Raw genomic sequence first — 17458 nt, forward strand, 5'->3', positions numbered from 1 at the left:
GATAAGGTCTCCCCTCAGCCTCCTCTTCTCTAGACTAAACAGCCCCAGCTCCCTCAGCTGCTCCTCATAAGACTTATTAATCTGAGAGGCAATAAAAGTAGCACTATAAACTAAAATACCACTTCAAACTGTGTGATTACTTGAATCTCCTGGAAGGTCCATAGTGGGTTTTGTGTATGCTGATACAGTATCACAAGTTCCGGATTGGAAGAGCACAGAGTTGTAAGCGTTCACACAGCATTTATTCCAGGGGAGGAGGAGTTGGAGGCGGGTAGTAAATCCTAGATTTCTTTCTTCATGTAGTCCATGATGTTTGTGTTCACTGTGGATATACGTATAACCTGTTACTTGGAGAAAGAGAGCACAGTTGTGGTTTCTTCTTAAATAAGTATAGGACAGGCATTAATACTTCATCCTCTGTGGCGCTCAGCAAGTGGGCAGATGGAGAGAAGCATGCCTCTAAGAGCATTTTTTCTTTTTTGTATGAATTTTCAGCTGTTTAACTAGTTTTTCTTTGATTCAGGTATGTCCCTTAAGTAACCTTTAGTTCTTTTATGACTCAGGAAGGGTGAATTCTATCTAAAACATGTACATGATGTCTTTATAGCTTTGGGGGACATATTTCTGATAAGCTATTAATTTATCATTCTTTGAACTTGGCATGTGACATCCTCAGGAACTTTAAACAGTAAAATTATTTAAGGTGATAAAACTGTTTTGCTATCATGAATGAGTTGGGCCACTCTGCACCAGTGCCATTATGCTCTGTGGCTGTTCTCTGACAATGTTCACCTCAAGTAGATGGAGACTACTCTCTCCCGCACCACTTTCTTCTTGGAGGAGTAAAGATTTGGTGATTGGGAAGGCCATTACAGAGACTCACAAGATATTCATGTTTCTGTTTTGGCATCAGTTCAGCCTTCTGTAGCAACACCATGCTAAATGAAAGTCAAAACAAGGCATGCATAACCCTCTTTGCCCTTGGTGCTGGCCTGAAATATTACCTTGTCCACAACAATCATGATATATACTTCAGCCCCAGAACTACCAGTTTCACCATTTCTTTACGGAGCAATAACAACTCTGGTGCCCTTAAACTTTTTACTTCTGTTTCTGAGAATGTTGTAGCCAGTATGATGATAGATTGGCACCAGGACTTGACATCAGTATTTCTGACTTAGTACTATTCAGTACTATCACTATTCAATACTTCAGTACTATTTAGATACTGAGGTAGATTAAGGGACACTCTACCTCTTTTTCAGTTGCCAACTACCAGAAATAAGTCATTGAAACTCATAAAATTATAATTTTATTGAAGTCTTTTTTCAGCATAAAGCTTCACCAACTTACATTAAACATAAGTGTAGAGTTTTTTTGTTCAGGTAACTTGACAGAAGAGAGTTAAAATGAAATCGTAAATATGTGTACATAGGTTAAATACTTACCTTGAAGTTCATGTTAAAGTGTTCTTTTTAATGCCTTTTATAGCTGGCAACCATACAACAATCTCTCAGTTTGTTGCAAAAAGATAAAGATTATCTTAATCGCCAGAACATGGAGCTTAGTGTTCGCTGTGCACATGAAGAAGATCGTCTTGAAAGACTTCAGATTCAGCTAGAGGATGCCAAAAAAGCTAGGGAAGAAATGTATGAAAAATACGTTGCATCCAGGTAAGTTAATGTGTGTTCACTTCTATCAATAGACAAGTTATTGAACTATATTCCTTTGTTTCTTGCACAAATCCTGTTTAATTAAAAATAATTTTAACTTTCAGAAAGCTAGTCCATATTTGTGTAACTAGAAACAGAACACTTTTGTTGAGTCTCAATGTGTATCAGCAAATTATTATTTTTTTTAAACCTTTGATATAAGACCATAGTAGTGAAGACATCAGCATTGAAAGTTTATGGCAACTGTTCTCTTAGGTGTATATAGAAATTTATGGAGGTAACTATAATTATTTACAAAAGAGAGGAAAACTCTTTGAAGTGCATGTGTTACATATCTTACTCCCTACCCACCCACCCGAAATGACCTTTATTAAAAACAGGAGCATCTGAAAGACAATCTGAACGATTATTGCAGAATAAAATAAATATATTTAATTTTCACAAATGTTTAAAATAGGACATTGCATGTTTCTTATCAACTATTAGAGCTATCAGTCTTTCATATCTCAAGTTTGAATACAGATTCTCTAAATGTAGCCTTGAGAATTAGATTGATCACTGTATGCTAGCCAGAGTGGTAAATAGTGTCAAATCCTGATGTTACTTGAATTGATATACATATATGTATGACATGTTGAATAGGAAACACTACGCTATTCAGATACATATCTTGCTACATATGTAATGCTCTACAACAAAATTTCATAGAATCATAGAATATCTCAAGCTGGAAGGGACCCATAAGGAGCATCGAGTCCACCTCTCTGCTCTTTGCAGGACTATCTAAAAGTAAATCACATGACTAAGAGCGTTGTCCAATTTCAAACCACATTTAGATTTTTCTAATTCAGAATTCAAGGTTATCCGGTTCATGTTATTTCCCTACGTTTAGATGCCAAAAAATATCATTTCAGTATATATTCCCAAAATAACATCAAGTATTTGCCTGTATGTACTTCACTAATGAACATAAAACTATTGGTTTGGTTAGTACTGTCCTTAATAAGAAAAAAACAAAAACAAACTGTGAATTGAATGAATAAGCTTAGAGCATGAAGTAGGTTCAGCTTCTCTTCAGCTGCTTCCTTTGGTTTGAATCAAGAAGATGGAACTGCAAACAGCATCTATGAATTTTGTGTCCTTGTATAACTACCATGAAGTGTGCTAATATGACTCTCCTGTAATACAACTAAAAGACAAATTGTTATCTAAATGGAAATAATAATATGGAGTTCTAGCCAATATCAGCAGTGTTTTTAATGCTGTTTTTCCTTTCAGTGCAGTCACTTAAACTTTTTTTTAATTTGTTTTACATGTGTATATCTCAGAACTATGTTCACCTGGAACTTTGCATTTTAAATAAATTTTTAAGACTTGTTTTTACATGGGGTTTTAAAGACGTAGGTCTGAGCAGTCTTTCTCTACAAATGTGCTTGTAAACAGTGACTCCTGTAGCTAGATTCCTACTTCTAGAAAAACACTGTGAAATCCTTATCCTGTAACAATGATATAGAGGCACTTTTACAGAGCTGTCTCCATTTGGGGAACCCAGAAAGAGACGTGTAGCTTGCCTCTACCACAGTTTGGGATACTGTGCAAGCCTGCTTCACTGTCTGCTGGAATATCAGAGGTCTCTGTCTTCTGCATTTTGATACCAACTAAAGAGAAATTCTGTGACTCTTACTTTGCTGTTAGAGGTCTCGATACTGTCATTGGGATTCTGTACTGTTACCAAATCTCTCTCTTGACATCATTGGTATTGGTGACTCTTTTCATGATGATAATTTTCATAGGACAGATATTAACTGTAATGAATAATGCAGGTATGTCTGCTCTCCTCTAGTGACCATTATTGTCTTTTGCAGCGATAATACAGCATAGCAGAGAAGACAGTGTAGTGTATTGAGCAGCATGTGTAGGACTGCACTGCAGCTTGGGCAGTCTAGGTTTTATTCAAGGTTCCACTGCTGACCTGCTGATGAACTTTGAATAAGTCATTTCATAATGTAAAAATGTAATGTAAAATGTAAAAATGTTCATGAAAGGTTTCTTTTGTAAAATGGAGGTAATGGTATCCTTTTGTAAAGTGCTTTAAAACCTGCATGTGATCTGCAGTATTGCAGAAGCTGTTCCTTCTTTATATTTTCTCACATACATGTACAGGAATCCTGTCTATTCAGCAATTTAAACCATCCATCTCTTAGGTCAAATATGTACGGTATTAGGTTTCTTATAGAGACCTCTACAGAATCCAATTTTTTTGTTAGGTAAATTAGAGGGGTACAAAAGTAGAGCAGGAGAAAACTATACCAACTAATGGACACTCTACAGTCCTCAGTGCTACCTGGAGGTGACATCAGTTTGGGTAATAAGCTTCTATTTGCTACCTTTTGAAGAATTTGAGGCTTTTTAATGCTTGCTTCACATCTGGATCTCTTTTGGTTGCTGTAGTTCAGGAATGAAGATGATGAAAACAAACCCAAGTATCTATTTTCAGGAATAAAGAATAATTCACTTTCTGGTCACCATCAGAACTGCTGGCATTGGGGTACTGCAGTTAGGAAATTACACACCTTAGGAAACTGAGGGCTTAACTTGCCAATTAAAAAGGCACGCTTCAAAATAGGTTGAGATTGTGGGAAGATGAATGGCAGCAGCTCATAGCTATAGTTCTTGGGAATCTATGTGTAAGCACAGACCAACACAAAAGATTTCCCTTTATATGTTTTAATCTTAAAACACAATCCATAGTTGCATTGAGATGCTTAGATCATTTAGTTTCTTTGCAGTATAAAGCCTTATGAATAATAGGCCTGGAAAGAAGTTCATTAAAGCCTGCAGCCTGAAGAAAACAAAACAACTTGATAAGGCAAAAACATTTTTAATTACTGCTCAAGCAAAAGACTATAACAGTAGGTCAGGAATAAAAATCACAGATGATGGTTCTTTGCTTCAGCAGCAATTCATTTGCTGTTTATTAAAAGGCATTGGCAGGGCAGTCAAGCTGTATACTCGGAATATGCCTTTTACTATACCATTTGTTTATTTTAGTCATCATAAAGATAAGTGTCACTTTGAACTGTCTTCTGGTGCCATCACTGTGGGTGTTCAAGACTTTTCCAAATTGCTCTAATTTTTTCAGTGAACCTTCCTGACTTTTAGCAGTCTTGCCGTGGGAAAGAACATGTAATTTCTGCAGTGACAGCAGTTTCTTTTTGGCACGTAGTAATGGTAATAGCAAATTATCCAAGTACCAAGAAAAGGGTAATGCTTATTGATTCTGAACTTCAGAATTGTATCCTGAGGTCCTGATTGTCAGCATTCTCTTTTTTTTTTTTCCTACGTATGGAGCCACATAATGTGTAAAGAACACAAAAAGTTTATAATGGGGACCTTACATTCCACTACTGTGTTTTATTTGTTCTTGTTGGTTTTTTATTATAAACTTCTTCATTGTATCAAAGATCTTCGTAAATATTTTGCTGTAGTGTGGTGCAGTTGAGGAAGGAGAGGAGATAAATTTACTTTTACCTTGTAGGGTCAACTGAAATTCAGTGTCTCAATAAAAAGAAAACAGGAAAACCTGGACAGCAAGCATTCTGACATTTAAATATTTTGGGCCTTTTAGTTAATGTGAAGGAGGTTTTGGCCAGCTGAAGTGCTAATTTCTAAAGTTAGAAGCTATCGCATAATTGGAAGTTGGAAGAAATCTAAGACCTTTTACAGTTGTAAATGCACATTTCTTCATAAACATGTACCTTCTAGCAGTTCCTCATTGCTGATTGATTAGTCTTGAACATTAACTAGGTGCTATAAAATTTTGACATTCCTTAGCTGTTAAGTACTTACAACATAAGTCTTTTTTTGTAGTTTTGTAGGAGAAATTCTTTGTGGGATTCCCTACAATCTGTCATGGGCTTCCAAAGTTACAAAAAGATGTCAATATTACTCTGAAATGAAACTCTTTCATCCTGGAATCTTCTGATATCTGCTTCTTAAAAACTTAAGTGTGTATTTTAATTAATTTATGTCACACTGACAGAATAAATTCCCAAATCTTGGATTTTTTCGACTTCACAAATGTCTACAGCATGTAATCTTCAATGTTTCTTGTGATGTTTTTTCCCCATATGAGGTGCAAATAGTACACAACAAAGTCTTGGAGTAGCGTGGCAGTATTGCAAGTTAGCAAGTTGATCAACTCTTACTCAGTGATGAAGAAGCTAGAAAACTTTGGAAAGTGAGGATTTTTTTTTAAGTGGTTAATTAATGTAAACAAACACTCATGTAGAGGCTGACAAAGAATTTCTGGAAGAATGTTAAGCAATAATGTTGTATGATTAATCAATGTTGAATTACTTTAAAAAACTTTTAAAGAAAGCTTTTATTTATTCCCAACTAAATATTATTCATTCCTGATTGATTTTCACTCAGTTTGCATAACAACATAGGCTAATATTTATTTCAAGCAATTTGGGAGGAAAGTGAGTAAGAATTAAAATGTAAAGTCAAGAAGTGCTCTACTCTACCTGTACAGCTGTACCTGAAGTTTTGATATTTTGGCCAGTGCAATTAATTTTAAATTCCCATGTTGTGTGTTTGTTTACTTACAGAGACCACTATAAAACAGAATATGAAAAGAGACTGCATGAAGAGTTGGAGCAAATAAGGTTGAAAACAAATCAAGAAATTGAGCAACTAAGAAGCACTTCAAAAGAGATGTATGAACGTGAAAACAGGTAGATAAGTTGCAGGCAATAACCTAATTAGGGCAAAACTGACAAAATGTTTTGTGCTTAGGTATAATCCCAGTTGACTGGCTCTTTGAGAGGTAATCAAAATGTGAGAATTTAAGTTCAATTATAAAAGTGAGGAGAATCCTGTAAAAACTAAAGTGAAATTATACAGTGAATATATAGTGTTGTAATTGTTATTAAATAATGGACATCCAACATTGTCAATGAAAAGTATTATTAAAATTCATGTTCTAGATAAACATCAGTGGTTTGAAGTTTGTTCAGATGTACGGTGTTAGTTAATTAATACAAAATGTGTTGGTTTACCTGTTATGCTATACAGGCAATCTTGAAACTGCCAGGAAACCAGAAGAAAAAGTGTTGATGCAGAAAGTAAAGCAGAAAAAATGAGGGAAACCAATAAGACTTAGGCCTTCTAAAATAAATCTATTTGAGATTGTTTATGGCATTATGATTCAAAAAAGCATTTATTTCCTGTAAATTATTATAAAATCCTCTTTTGAAGAAGATCCTAGTCCCGCAAAGACCTGCATATCGAATTTTGTATGTGTGTCATCTTGTTGAATTCCGTGGGATTAGATGCAGAATTAGGCACATACATAAGCCTTTAGGGATCTAAGGATTTGGACTTTTGGATTTCTTTTGAGCTTGTTTTTTGCCCTTTTTATCCCTTTAAAATGGGAAGAGTGCTTAATAATTCATTATAACTTCATTGTAGATGTCCTGAAAGTGTCTTGTGTGGAGAAGGAAATGACTGTAGTTAAAAGATATTTGTGGCATCAGCATCTGTTCCTCTAATAGGTAGTTTTGTTACTGCTCAGAAGAGTGAAAAAAGAACATGACTCCTGCTGTCTGTCTTCCAGTCAACTGGAAGGTTCTAATTAAAAAAAATTACATCATTGTGTAGTTTTGCAAGTGTGAGTAAAATATATACACACAGACATATACATCCACACCACTTCCTGTATGCAAATCTATTTTGAATTACAAAGTATGAATTTAAACCTCCACCTTTCATGGAGCTTTGACAAGGGGCTGTGTATCATTGAGAAAGCTGCTGAAAGATATTTCATTTGTATCTGGAACCGATTTACAGAAGTTTTGTTCCTCATTTTGAAATAATTACTTCTGAAATGTAAATCCCTTAGATTTGACTTCATATTTTGCAAAAAAAGGGATTTGTAGCGTATGCTATTTCTGCAAAATACTAAAAAATTCCACCATAAGACAGTGCTTCCCAGTCTGAGGTGCCCCTCATTGGCGAGACAAATGGAACCCCAAATTGTGAGCAAAGCAGTTTGCAATGAATTTGTGTGATGTGGTGAGATGCTGCTTGTGACTGAAAATAAAGCTAAGGTGCTGGTTTCATCTTCAGGCTCAAAGCATAGAATGGTACTACAGCTAAGCTAATCTAATACTCAGTTGCTCTTACTCCTTACCACTTTGCAAAGCCTGATGCTTCCCTTGAATTTATTGGCACTTATTTTACACTTGGCTGAGTCAGTTCAAGAAGCTAAAATGGGGGGTGGGAGGAGGATGGGACAGGCAGTGACAACCAATAAAAAAGTGATGCTTTCATTCTTAATTTATCTGAGATCAGTTTCACTTGTTTGGTTGTAGTAGGCATTGGCTATATTTGTATTAGCAAGCATGAGTGAGTTCACAGGGCATGTGAATGTCTGCATGAGGTTTGACTTTGGATTAGCTGTAGTATGTTCCCATAGATCAAACACAACTTAGTAGTTTTGAGCATGTTAGATGCTCCCCCCGAGCAGATCTTCTGACTTCGTTCAATCTGACTGGAATCCAGTTTGCACGCTCTAGAATAGTTTAGGGCTGTGAACTGAAGTGCAACAAATAGCAGTTGCTAAGAGGTTTACTTCAAAAGCTAATATATGTGCCTCTGTGCTTCCTCTTCCCCTCCCCTGCCCTCATCCCACCTTTTTTCCCCATACCTGTTCATGAATCTGTAGGTAGTATCTCTGTCCTATTTTAGAAGGGTACTTTCACTTGTATGATAGGCTTGCTAGATACCTGATGGTCTGTATGGCCTGTACATGCAGCTGTCAGGTTCTCTACCTCATTTAAAATCTCAGTCACACCATCTGAAAACTGGCAGCATCGCTAGTGTGTTTCCTAGCTCTGTTCAAAATATTTCAACAGAAGGTATGTTGCATCTGTGATTGTCATCTTGTTGGTTGAGTAGTACCTCACTTGTGTCCTTTTTTCTTCTATTGCATTTTCAGTTGATTAGCTGTTCAGTTAGGCAAAATAGTTTATTCTCTAAATGAGTCGCTGTATATTTCCTACCATTTAATTTTTATCCCACTTCTGTTACTTTAGTCTTAACAATACAACATTGTACTCCTACTCTGAGACATAGTATGCTTGATCTTAATGCTGTTAACAAAATTAATTACCATGTTCTTATATTTTGGTATAAGTCAATTTCAAAGAATCTACTCTCAAGATCAGTCCCTGAATTTCATTGGTAAAGTCTGTAGCCCAGTAACTCCATTTTTAAAGAAAATTTTGTTATCTTTCTCTCATAGCCAGTTAACTGTTACATAATTCTGATGCTCATTCTTCATGAGTAACTATTTCCTATTCATATGAACTACTTTGAGTTCAGGAAAGTGCCATTGATAACATTTTCTTAGCCTAGAACATAGTCTTTCATCCAAAATTGATACACCATTAGTGTGGCTAAAATGACCTAGGATAACATTTACATGGGCTTAATAATTTTCTACTTACCTCTATATCTTGACTTTTCTCTTTTCTTCAAAATTTGCCTGAGACCATAATTTCACTTTGCTTTAAGTCAGAAAGTTCCTGTGGGAGAGGGGGGAAGAAACAACTTCAGTGGGAAGAGCTTGGTTGCATCTACATTAACAGTTTAGTTCAGATGAAGAATGTGGTTTTGAAGTGAAACCCCCTAGTCATTGCTGCTTGCCACATTTTTGCTTGCCTAACAGTTTGTGCTTGGATTTGTGGTATTGTGTTCACATTTGTAGCACATGAATGGGATTCCTTTTAGATGAAACGAAATTGAAAGGAGTCTCTAATATATTCCAAATGCTAGTGAGCGTTCAAGTTGCAGGAGCAAACCAGGAGTAGAGTAAAATCCTCGAAAACAGTCATAACATAGGTGTCTGGTCCTCAACAACCACTGTTTGCTTTGCAAATTGGCTGTTACTGTGTTGCACTAAATAGTGGAGATACAGCTTATAAGCACTATCTAAGCAGTACTTCCACTTGGTACAGTTTATTGCAATGTTATGCTACAGGCAGACTACAGATTAACAGACTATTAATACCTGTATAATTTTTAACACAAATACTATATGTATTATTCTTCATATCATACTATTCTCATTTGTGTCAGCGAAATAATAATGAGGTAGTTTGCAAGTGTTGACTGATTCTTGGTTAAAAAAATGAAAAAGTATAGATTGTTTACAATAAAATGTTTGTATTATTTTATGGTTCTGTGCAGATCAAAAATGATGCCAGCAATAGAAGCCAGAAGGAGACACCAATGGTATACAATAACCTATATATCAGAGTAACTATCCAATTAGTTGTATGTGGAAGGAGGATTTTTATGCCTAGCTAATCTGTTCCTGCTCTATCATAGAAGTTGTGAATCATCTCAACTAGGACGACAGCATTTCCCTAGTTATTAGTGAAGTACCAAGCAAAATTATTAGAATTTATTTAATTCCTACAAAAAATAAGTAATTTATAGTTCTAGTATTCTAGAATTATTCATATATTTCTACGTATAAATAGGTGGCTTGATCATTGTTTTTAGAATTTCAGAACTGGAAACTTTGCTGGTATATATGACAGTAATCTGAAGTAAAGCCTCTGTAATGAATAGGCATATAGACAGACAGACCCCTCTATCATTCTATGAGAATTGAAGAAGGTAGTACTGAAGTTAAGATCAGTCAGTAGTAATTCATCAAGCAAAACAGTCTTTTTCCTAACAGATTCTTGACAGAATAACTTTTGTTTCCTTCAGAAATTTGAGAGAAGCGAGAGATAATGCTGTTGCTGAAAAAGAAAGAGCAGTTACTGCTGAAAAGGATGCTTTAAGAAAATATGATCAACTCTTAGAACAGTAAGTATCGTTTAAAATGCATATAAAAAAATTATACCTTTAGATATCTAAGGAGCTTTAGGTAGGAGAAATGACTGCTTTGGCTTTCTGCTTATAAAGAATAAATTGAATTACAAACATTTTATTTACATGAAGTTACAGATTTAATTCTAGTAGTAATTTTTTTTTCCATTACCAGTGCAGTAACAATATGAAAGTTTGATTATTCTTCTACAATCCTGTAAAGAAGAGCAAACATAATTATGCTTCTTGTGATAAGAATGTGGATTTCATACTGTACAGTGGCAGTGGTCAAACTCTGAACCTGTTCTGTTGGGGTTTTTTTCTTTAGTTGAATGTAGAAAATTATCTTGTATGATGACTTCAATTAATAGTTTTTGTGAAGTGTGGACAGAGAGCAGTAGTCACGAACAGTTACGCTTACTACATGCTTCTTTTTGTACTGCTATCTCTTCCCAGTCTTTCATATTCTATGTATAAAATATAGTGTCTGTACAAACGTACAATTCTGTTGATATGGAGAAGGAAACTGGTTGATTTTCTGCCTGGTTACAGTCTTACTATCCTGTTCTACAGCACCTTACCTTCTTCACTTTTTGTAAATTTAGAATATTAGCTATAGTAAATTATGAGGTCATTTAAAACTATGGACAGTAATCAAAGCTATTCAGGGTAAGTTTGTCATGTGTCCTTAATTTTGGACTTGATTAATTGTTTAATCCAAATCTTTTTTCTAAAATGAAAAGTCAGTTCATTAACCAACTGTGCTACCTAGTCATCTACTCAAAGTACTGCATGTGAACTTTTTTTGCTTGGAATTGTTTCTAATTACAAGTAGTAATCTATTAAAATGTTAACTTAAGCATAGGCACAAATTAATTAAAGCTTTTAATTTTTATGTATAACTCCTAAATTGCGGTGGTGATATTACTGAAGAAATAGTGTTGCCTAAGGACTGAAAAAATGTCATTGCTAACTAGTGGTGTGAAACAATAGGGGTAGTTATAGAGTAAACGAGATGGGTCAGAGGACTTGATATCCATGCTGAGTTTCAGGGGTTTGACTTCAGATTAATTCTAGTTCAGGCTGAATGAGCCCAAGGGTGCTAAATGCCTTTTAGTGGTTAGAGTGCATTGTAGATGTTCTTGGATTTTCAAAAGAATTCAGTTAGCGAACTCTGAGATGGTGACTCCACAATGCAAATCAAATGTGGAAATCAAAGCTGTTTAAGTGGGGGCAATCAGGAAACTTGCTTCAAAACTGATCTCCTGAGTCAAAATATAATGCTAATGTGAATCAACCATGTGTTTCTTTCCAATGGGAATCCTATCTTTCACTGTGATAAGACTTACTATGATATGTGGGGAGTTCATATCTAACTGGAAGCTCTTCTGGAAAATAGGTCTGGTGTATGATAATTTTGAGTATACGCTTTCTTGTTTTTAATGAAAATGTCAACTTTATAGTTCTTAACACATTTATTTTTAAGCTTAAGAACCATGGAGAAAATATTTTTTCTGTTCTGCTGTATTCCCACTCATATAATGTGTCATTTTTTTTTTGTATTGTTGCTTTTTTTTGAGGAGGGAAGTTCCCCTGCAATCAGAAATATAGGAAGATTTTTAAAATGTAAGCTTTAGATGGGGAAAAAAAGAAAGTTAGTAATATGCCATTTGTTGTCATCTTGTTTAACACACTCATGCTTCTGTCCACCAGTAGGTTTCTCTAGTGATAAGCTCTCCAATTAAGTAAAACTCTCTTTTCCTTGATTTAAATAAGTTAATAAGTTGATTAATACTAGTTTTTGGAGTTCATAGTAGTAGATTATTCCTCAGAAGATTATGCTTTTTCGGAGAAAAAACTTCTGCTTGGGAAAATGGAAAATCCATACTTCCCTTCATTAAAATGTAGGGATGTCTCTTTAAAACTGCTTCACTTGTAACCACTGTACAGGTGTCAAGACTGATTTTTATTTTTTTTCCACATTTCAAATCATTTACCTAAATGAACTGCGAAGTAACAAACTGGCATGATGAATAAATGCCTTAATTTAAAAGACCCCAAATTCTGAATTTACTGTTCACTGACATGTGGCAGTTCTGTGGAACAAAGAAATTTTCTAATATCACTAGAAACCCAAAAGATAAAGGAATACCTGTGCTGTCCAATTCTATATTTAAGTGATTATAACAGCTAGCTCTACTTTAGTGAAAACAAGGTGACTCATCGTAGTTACCACTGGTATCATAATCTGTATAAACAAACATGTTTGAAAGCTTCAGAAGTATGTGGAATGTTGACTGGCCTGAATGGTGGTTAAATAAAGCCCCTGGCAAATCTTGTGATCAGAAGTGTAACTAATACCCAATTTTCTAGTCAAGTGCAATTATTTTCATTTTTCTTACTGATGTTTGTGATAGCTTTTTGTAAACAGCTGTTTACAGATGTCAAGAAAATACCGCAGTGATAATATTCAGGAAAGAGTTATGAGAAAGAATCTGCTGTTTCAACCTCAAAGTAGATCACCGTGATGTCAGGATGTGAGTTTTGTTGCTCTCTTTGCTATTACATAGCTGTAAATTCTGTGTGAGAATCCATGTTTCGTTTACCTGTGACAATGAGAAAACTTAACTGATTCTATATTTTGCATTAAACTATGGTCAATGTCACACACGTTCTAAAAAAAAATATGACCAGATGGAAACATTTTCACTTTGTTTTAAACTGCTGGTAATGTGACTAAGACTTTTTTCTAATTTTAAAGCTATTTTACCTCAATTGAAAGTGTCTATGAGTTGAATGAGGAGAGCAGTTCTGTAAGAGGTCTATCGTCCACTACATAGTAAAGTGTAGATACTAACTATGTTCCAACTTTTCCTTCTCTTGAATAGTCCTGGAGTCTTATTTTCAAACTATTGACTGTTAATCTGTTACCCACTTCTCCTTGCTGAAAAAATCCAACCCAACAAAACAACAAAAAAACCCAGCACCAAAAAGTAGAACAAATGCATCCTGGTTTCCTATTGCTTTTTTCCAACTGGTTAAATTTTCTAGTTTCATAAAAGGTGCAACATCAAACTGAAATGGTTCCTTTGTTCAGAGTGGACTCTAAGGTCTAATATGGGGTGAACTCATACAAGAGCACTTCACCTCAGGGGATTCCTACAAGAGCCATCTCCTGCCTTTGATTGTTCACTTCCTTTAAACTTTAAGGAGTATAATGTAATTTTCGAGGACCATACAGCGCAGCTTTATCAACGGAAACTGGTTTAAAAATTCCAGAATTACTGGGAACACAAGGGAAATCCATAGATAGTTTGATTTTACAAAATCTTGTTTTTCTTAGTGACAAAAAAACCTGTACTCTGTTACAGTTGATTGCTGCTCAAATGATGTACTTAAGGTGATTTTTCTTTTCCTGTCTTTGTAATGATAAAATGAGAAGTGTAGAAAAAACGAAGAGAAACAAAATAGGTGTGGAGTAAACAGAAAAAGAATATCCAAGAAAATTGTGTTATGGCAATACTATTCCTCCAACTTTGCACTGGGCACTATTTATAAAAAAAAAAAATCAGTTTTTTAAAAGCTAATGGGAGGTTTAAATTCCTGCCTCTGTCTATGAGGTAATAGGATATTTTTAAGTATGTACCTTTTTTTTTCTTATTTGAATATGCACAGATGATGAAAGAGCATTTTTAAACAACGTTATTTTATAGTTGGGTTGAGTAAAGTCAGGATGATGGCTATAAAAAATAGTTTAGAGCCTTAGGTTTTTCTATAAACATTTCAAAGGATTTTGGATTATCATTTAAACCTTTCTGGATTGATGTATATAGCTCAGCTATTTAAAACTCTGAGATTTTTAATGGACAATCTGCTACAGGTAAAAATACCTTTAGGAGTATTTTTAGTGTTTCTATTTAGAAATGCCTTTCTCAAATAAAAAGCAAAATAGAATAAGTCATTGACATTTCTTGATAGCAGTTGTCTATGCTTTGTAGGTTAAAAAAAGTGTGCAAAAAGTTCTCTGTGTGTTTGTGTTTACCTATTTAATGCCTTTCTTTCCAGTCAGCTGCAAGCTGTGTATACATTTTGGAGACTTCTTTTAGTCTATCCATTTATCTTTATAATTTGAGTCTTTTTTTTACCCCTGTTTTCTTTGTTCTTTGTAATTATGGTACTTTTTAGAATTTATTTGGAGGTGAGATAAATGCTATCTGATTTTAGTCATCTCTTTTAAACTTTGTAGGTGATGGAAAGAGGTGATCAATCCTGTTCATAAAATGTGTGTTTAAATTAGATGAAATTAAGATCCCTATATCTTCTAATTAATTGCAGACAAGCCTAGAGGACTATCTTAGATGAGAAGATAATTGGATAAATTTACTGAATAAATAAATGTTCTACTTTGCATTTAGAATCTCTGCTGAGTATGCAGGAATCTTATTAGTATTTATTACATTATACATTAATTGTTAATGGAAACATTAAAATTAATTATTTGTCCCTTCTATTAACATGTGTCTATAATCCGGATGTTGCTGACTGCAGTGACAGAATTCTGCTCTTAAAATGATTAAGTCAGTGTATTTGTGTGCTGGACTTACTGCTAATATTTAAATAAGGGCCTGTTATCTCTTCAAGAATATTTGTATAAAATGAGGATTTAAATAATGAATAATAAAAAAAAAAACATGCTGAAAACTTCTGGCCAAAATATTTCTTTGCCAAAGTTGCCATAACCCTATATTAAAAACTACTGTTATAGCCCTTTACTCCTTGCTACTTTTGTATATGAAGCACTTTGTAATCCCTTGAAGAGCTATGTAGGTCTTGAAAATTACTACCACTTTAAATCTTCAGTTTAAATTAACTTCATTAGTGTTTTCTAAAATACTTTTTTTGGTAATAATAATTTGCTGCTTCTGTATTCATTTACGACTTCTATAGTATGATGTGTACATGTAATTTTGATAACTCTTAGGATTTCTGTCAAAATAAAGCCGAGCCCTTTACTGTCACTATTAGACCTTGTCTAGATTTCACCCCTAGTCAAAGTAACTACTACACATTTCCCATAAAAACTACCTTCATCTTGTTCTCCTGATGACAAAGTTAAGTACAAGGTGCAGCTAAAAGGATAAAATTCCATGAATGTCTTGGAAATCGCTGAAGGACACCCTCTTGGAAGTTCAGAATCTTTCTGACACACAGGCAGTGGGGTTGAGTGCACCCTCAGCAAGTTTGCCGACGATGCCAAGCTGTGTGGTGTGGTTGACACACGGGAGGGAAGGGATGCCATCCAGAGGGACCTTGACAGGCTTGTGAGGTGAGCCCGTCTGAACTTCATGAAGTTCAGCAAGGCCAAGTGCAAGGTCCTGCACATGGGTCAGGATGATCCCAAGCACAAATACAGGCTGGGTGGAGAATGGATTGAGAGCAGCCCTGAGGAGGAGGACTTGGGGGGTGTTTGTTGACAAGAAACTCAACATGACCTGGCAATGTATACTCGCAGCCCAGAAAGTCAGCTGTATCCTGGGCTGTTATCAAAAGCAGCGTGGCTAGCGGTTCGAGGGAGGTGGTTCTCCCCCTCTACTCCACTCTCATGAGACCCCACCTGAGCACTGCATTCAGTACCCCAACATAAGAAGGACATGGACCTGTTAGAGTGAGTCCAGAGGAGGGACACACAAGTGATCAAGAGGCTGGAGCACCTCCTCTATGAGGACAGGCTGAGAGAGTTGGGGTTGTTCAGCCTGGAGAAGAGAAGCCTCCAGGGAGACCTTATAGTGGCCTTTTAGTACTTAAAGGGGGCCTAAGGAAAGATGGAGAGGGACTCTTTGTCAGGGAGTGTAGTGATACAATGAGGGGTAACGGTTTTAAACTGAAAGAGGGCAGATTTAGGTTAGATGTAAGGAAGAAGTTCTCCACTGTGGGGGTGGTGAGGCACTGGAACAGGTTGCCCAGAGAGTTTATGGATGCCCCATCCCTGGCAGTGTTCAAGGCCAGGTTGGATGGGGCTTTGAGCAACCTGGTCTAGTGGAAGGTGTCCCTGCCCATGGCAGGGGAGTTGGATCTTTAAGGTCCCTTCCAACCCAAAACATTCTATGATTCTTGAAGAAGCACTGAAATCCATAACAAAAACAATTCTATGCATCCTGTATTTCTACTGAAATGATTAGGGAGGCTCCTACTCTTGTTCCCTTTTCTTCTGAGGAAGGGTTTATTTGGAGTTTACATCTTAATGGATGATTCCAAGCTGCGTTTTAATAAACAGAAGGAGAAAACCTAATTAACTGATTTGATCAAATAGGTGAGTAGTAGTGTTAGGAAGACTGCACACTTGCTAGGGCATGCCTAGCTGTCTTTGGTTCTTCCCTAATAAGGTTATCAAAATTTTACATTCTTAGCTAAGATAGTGTTCTTCCAGAATGAATGTTTTAAGCCCTGTAACCAGTCACCTTGTAACTGTAACTGTCTTGATGTTGTAGAATTATCCATGTAGAGACTCACGGGAATGATAAGTTAGTCTGATGGCTGACCTTTCTGAGCTTCATTACATCTGGAACGCAGGCTTTGAAGTTTGTTCTCTTACTGTGCAAGGAATGTACAACGATTATATTTATAGCTCTAGAAATCTTTTTATTTCAGTTCCTCTTGCCCCAGCTCTTAAGAAGTAATTCTCAGAAAATATTATTAGCCTCTGAAGGATGCTTTGGGAAGATTGTGATATGAACATATCCTCATATCATAAAGATTTTCCTTACGCTTTGACGTTCTTGCTTTACCTGTTCATTTCCTGCTAGCCAGAATGCCTTAATCTTAAAACATTAAGATTATTAAAGGCAAAATGTTAAAATTCTGTGATGGCTATTATGCTGAGTACCTAAGAAGCTATT

The 17458-nt window shown here is 35.6% G+C and overlaps 1 protein-coding gene across 1 annotated transcript in view; it reads left to right on the top strand.

Annotated features, from left to right (window-relative positions):
• PIBF1 (progesterone immunomodulatory binding factor 1) overlaps positions 1-17458 on the top strand; it is a 122130-nt gene that overhangs the window by 25536 nt on the left and 79136 nt on the right. The window contains exons 8-10 of the mRNA XM_010575252.1: positions 1492-1673; positions 6287-6412; positions 10461-10559. Coding sequence (XP_010573554.1) covers positions 1492-1673; positions 6287-6412; positions 10461-10559 — 407 coding nt within the window. The remainder of the gene's footprint in view (positions 1-1491; positions 1674-6286; positions 6413-10460; positions 10560-17458) is intronic.

This window comes from Haliaeetus leucocephalus, unplaced genomic scaffold (genome assembly GCF_000737465.1).
Source record: "Haliaeetus leucocephalus isolate CR32 unplaced genomic scaffold, Haliaeetus_leucocephalus-4.0 Scaffold462, whole genome shotgun sequence".
NCBI classification, from domain to species: Eukaryota; Metazoa; Chordata; class Aves; order Accipitriformes; family Accipitridae; genus Haliaeetus; species Haliaeetus leucocephalus.